This window comes from Chondrus crispus, genomic scaffold (genome assembly GCF_000350225.1).
Source record: "Chondrus crispus Stackhouse genomic scaffold, scaffold_373, whole genome shotgun sequence".
Taxonomy (NCBI): Eukaryota; Rhodophyta; class Florideophyceae; order Gigartinales; family Gigartinaceae; genus Chondrus; species Chondrus crispus.
The window spans coordinates 29100-33967 of NW_005179268.1; the positions used below are offsets into that span (position 1 = coordinate 29100).

Sequence of the window (4868 nt, forward strand, 5' to 3'; positions counted from 1 at the left end):
ATCACCAGTATCCAATTCAGGCAAAAACGTCTTGTTCCCATAGCAATTTTTTTTCCATGCAATCTAAGTGTCGATGTGGTGATGGTTGAGGTATGAGAAGGGAAGGATACTAAGGATACTGAACTACAGTTGGCACTCCGGTGCATTATTTAGGGTGGCGGCGACGGCCGCTCTGTGACCTCGCGCCCTCCGGGTTGTTGGAATATAGCATAATCAAGAGTCGTTCTCTACTGTGCGTGCCCCTCGGCGGTCGGCCGAGGTTCCGACGCTGGCGGCCCCTGCCGCCACAGCAGCGGCAGGGCCTAATAATGGGTGTGACGAGGGAGGGGCGGTGTCGGACGAAACTAATGACCACTACAGTACGTGGTCTCGGCGTTAGCCGGGATCTACAAGGGTGAGCGCGGTCTGGTAGCCCGAGTAAACTTTACCTTTCTTGTGTGAACAAGAGACCGATGACTCCTCGTTTTACTCGTCGTCGCTCGTTGGTTATAAGTCTGTTCCATGAGGGACAGACTGTCCTGTGCGGTCTGAAACTACAAAATGACTATTGGCGAATGTGATTGTGCGGTCTGACATTTCTCTCACTCTGTTTTGTTTGTTTCGGGACCAGATCGACACTACAGTATATTAACGGAAGAATACAGTACCCAAGGGTACGACGAATCCTTCAAGACCATGTGGTTCAAGGCAGATAAAGTCACGAATGCTCCGGTCTCTGGTACTGTACACACATGTGAAAAGGGATAATTTTTGACGTCTTTTGTCCCAGCTACGTCATGCCAAACCTCTTATGGGGGCCTTTTGAAGAGGAGAAAACCCGCAGGAACGACTGTATGAAGAATGACTGTGCGGAGAATGACTGTGCTGTGGTTCCGATGGCTCTGCGGAATCGACGCCATCAAGCGTATCGATTTTCAACATGTTTATGGAGGTTTATGCAATGGCGTTTGATAGCAATGCTCCGGACGCAAGCCTGCGCCCATAGAAGGTGAAGAATTCACTTTCGGAAGCTTACAGAATGTTCAGTGCGTAGCACCCGCTCGTGCCAGCGTTTGATCTCTGACAAGCTCCAGAAAAACCTAAAAAGAATGTGAATGTGGATGGAGCAAGGCACCCTTCTCGGACTACCGTAGGCACGGGTGCCCACTGCTCCACAGACTCGCTTCTCCTGCAGACACGTTTGAACCCTCTTGCCCACCCAAAATGTCCAACAGGGCGGTGATACTGCATGAATACCATTATTCAGGTCCTTTCGCTGGTGACTGAAACATCGGCAGCAGTGATGCTGTGACGAGGCTGCCCGCAGTGGGCAAGGCTCACGATCTAACCTGCCTATAATCAGAATCGTGTGGCACCGTCCGTCGGAAGTTTCCTCAGCTCCCGTGACAATCGCAAGTCAACATGTCTATGCTGCAACGCTTATCGGTAGTATGCACCCTCCTTGCTTTTGTGCTCGCTGCTCCAGCCCCGATATCGCCATCTCGGTCTGGGAAATGGCTCCTGTCTCACCCCCGGAAAGCTTCCCTGGCAGCAAAGAGCCTTCTTTCGCGCTACATCACTCGCTCACGATGGAACATAATCAAATCCCTCGTCAAAAGGGATTTGCCTGGATCTGTTGCAATCATTCCGGATCATCAGTCGCTCTATGCGTTTCGTCAATTCAGTCCAAGAGAACGCAAGATGACCAGCCCCAGCGCTGCTGTTGTTGCCGGCCGTCTTGCGGATCAATATAACACCCATCTCAAGACCGCTTCGCAAACAAAGTTTCCTGGGCTGGATGCAGCAGCATCTATCACCAACCCCCGTCTTCAGAACACTCTTACGCTGAACAGCAAGATCGGACAATATACCGCGAGAAAAGCAGCTCCGATGGAAACTTCAAACGGCTTTGTACGATTTGTTCGCAAATCTCTGTCCACGGCAGACCAAGTGGGGCTAACTGGTGGCCGTTGCACGAGCTCACCGGAATGTGCGGATGGGAGGGTCTGCACAAACGGAGAAATTACCACGTGCCCCGCCGGCGATGATTGCTTTTGTGCACCTTCGGACGGACCTAAGCCATGCACGTCTAGCGCCGATTGTGCGACAGCTGGGGAAGTGTGTGCACAACTGACCGGCGGCGCAGCCTGCTTGTCGGAGGAAGTTGCGAATGCTCAAAAGATTCCGATCGTGAGCGGCGAAAGCTCTAGTGATGAAGGGGACACAGCTACAAGTGATGACACGGACTCCCATACCGGTAGTGGTGACGGGATCACAGGGGCGCCCTGCACGAGTTCGTCCGAGTGTGCGGAAGGAAGAATCTGCAATGGTCCAGACGCGTCTCTGTGCTCTGCAGGTGAGAGGTGCATTTGTGTTCCTTCGGACGGACCTGAACTATGCACTTCTAGTGCCGATTGTTCAACAGATGGGGAGGTGTGCGTGCAGCTAGACGACGCAATTTGTTTCTCCAAGAACACGGCGAATGTGGCTAGTCTTCCGATCGTGGGCGGCGAAAGCTCTAGTGATGGAAGCGAGGAAAACGCCGGTTCCACCCCAACCCCAGATGAAAGTGACGACCCATCGAGCAGTAGTGAAAGCGACGGAAATGACGAGGAGGCTTGCATAGACGCTCGAGCCCTTGGACATCTTCCCAGCGATGCACTTGTGTTCAAGAAGCACGCCGTATCTCGGGTTCTATGCGATGAGAACAACAGTTGTGCCACACGTGGTCACATGGTCTTGTTCCACGGGCACGCGATGAGAATGAGCACGTATTGCGATTCGGTTGGTTGCAAGCAAGCGGTGGTGGAGGTGAACAGTCCTCGCTTCTCCCGTGGGATGCGCATTGAGTCGAATACGAAGGAGCTGGAATACACTGTGTTTGCTGCGCGGCACGACACGCGCGCTGAGGAAAGCATGATTAGGATAGCTGTGCAACTTGGGTTGTGATAGGGTGTGCTGTCTTGTTACCGGTAGAAGTCGCTCAAAGCACAGTGCTGTTCGATGCGTTGAGTAGCATTTCATGTGGCGGATGTGTTTTGAAACGTCTCAAGACACGACCACCATTTCAGTAACAAGACTGTCTGCGGGTTGCGAAACTCATCGCACACAGATTCAATAGGGTCTGTGTAATGTCGTCAATAGTTAGCTGTTTCTTCACTCCATTTTGAGCTCGACTCAGCATTGTTCATTAAGAATGTTCGGTACGCACCGATGAACAGTTGTGCTGCGAACAGGGCGCACTTGCGACTTTTGTCAGGGACTGGTATGCTCTCGTGATCGGGAGCAATTGCGACTTCTGTCAGGGGCTGGTACGCTCTCGTGATCGTCATCTCCGAGTGATGGGATCCGTGGGAAGAGCTCAACTTTTGCTACAGTAGTTGCGGGGCGTTTCTGGAAGGAAGCGAGGCCCTTGCCATTACAGTAAAATAAAATTACAATATAAAAAATTAAATTTACGCATCATTTCTTTAACGTACAGTATTTTTAGCCGTTGGCGATAACATGTTGCGGGATGTTAACTGCTATCCCGATGTTCCGCAACATCGGGATAGCAGTTTTCGATACACAGAAAGAGTAAGGATCTACAGTACTTGAATTGAAGAAACCAATTGCCCTTTTAAACGGGCGCTTTGAATCGAAGAATTCAATACAAAATGTGTCGAGGTTTACTCAGAAGCGTTTCTTTGCCCCGGCATTTCCGAAAACCACCAGAAAGGGGTTTTAATTCTTACCAACATCGTTCCTTCGAAATACAGAATTCAAGTACGGAAGTACGGTGGGGAGGGGGTGTCTTTCTCCTTATGAAGAAAGCAAAAGTCTGGATACTGTACGTATGAGATGACCTTGCAAAATATTTTTCGCCCGCATATTATGCGGGCAACGGTCCAATACCATACAGCACAAACTAGTAGCAACTAGTAGCAGCCTGTCGTGCCACTAACGGCGTCCAGTGTAGTCGGGTAGCGCCTTGGCGCTAGAGCGGACCACATCGTCTAGACATTGAAGGGGTAGGCAGACATGGGGAGTTTCACGTAAAAGCTAGAATGGTGCCATGCAAGTAAAAAGACCGGTTTGCGGTCCTTGAACAACGGTAGTAAAGGACTGCCGAAACGAACGTCTGAGCAAGTGTTATTGGCTTTAGACTGCTTCATGGCATTCAAACAATGGCACAGGAGACTGTGGCTAGAGTTTTCAGCCATAATGAGTGTGTGCGAGAGGAAGGAAAAAGCCACCAGCATCAGTGCTTAGTTCGTAAAGGGGGGGTGCTGCAATTGTCGGACAGTGACAAAAAGATCGGACATGCAAAATATTTTGAAAATTATCTCCGACACGGGCCAAGGTGCACCGCCGCGCGTAACGGCGCCAGACAGTGCGCCGTATCTCAGAACGACGTGGTTGAAATTAAAGAAAAAATATCTCAATCGATTGCTCACAGCTTGCTACGTATAAGAGTGTAACAACCCAAAAATACAAAACAGGCATACTTTTCTATTTTTTTTTAATTTGCTTCGATGTCCGATCTTGGTGCGCGGTTGGGGTGCAAAAGTGTCCGCGCGCTTCAATCTCACTCCTCGTCTTTGTCCGTGTTTGTTTTCGCCAAGTCCCAGTAGACGAACGGCTGAGAGTGTTCCCGTCGCAAGACATAAAAAATGGTGATTGCTTGACAATTACAAGTACTTTTTCTTTTTAATATTGAGGATTTTGTCCCACATTTAGAGCACCCCCCCTTTATGCACTGCACACTGCTTAGATTTACTCTCCTTGTCACCTATGCACGAAACCTTGCATGATCCATGAGCAATACCGGACGAAGCCCAACGGAGGACTCGCTCACACGGCCAAGGTAGAATGAGAATATCTATCGTCTTTGGCCCGAGCTCTATAAC

General features: G+C 50.2%; 1 protein-coding gene across 1 annotated transcript; it reads left to right on the forward strand.

Moving 5' to 3' along the window:
- Positions 1–1401: 1401 nt before the first annotated feature.
- On the forward strand, positions 1402–2928 carry CHC_T00000812001 (hypothetical protein). Its single transcript, XM_005718154.1, has one exon. The coding sequence runs from the start codon at positions 1402–1404 to the stop codon at positions 2926–2928; it is 1527 nt and encodes a 508-aa protein (XP_005718211.1).
- The last annotated feature ends 1940 nt before the right edge of the window (positions 2929–4868 follow it).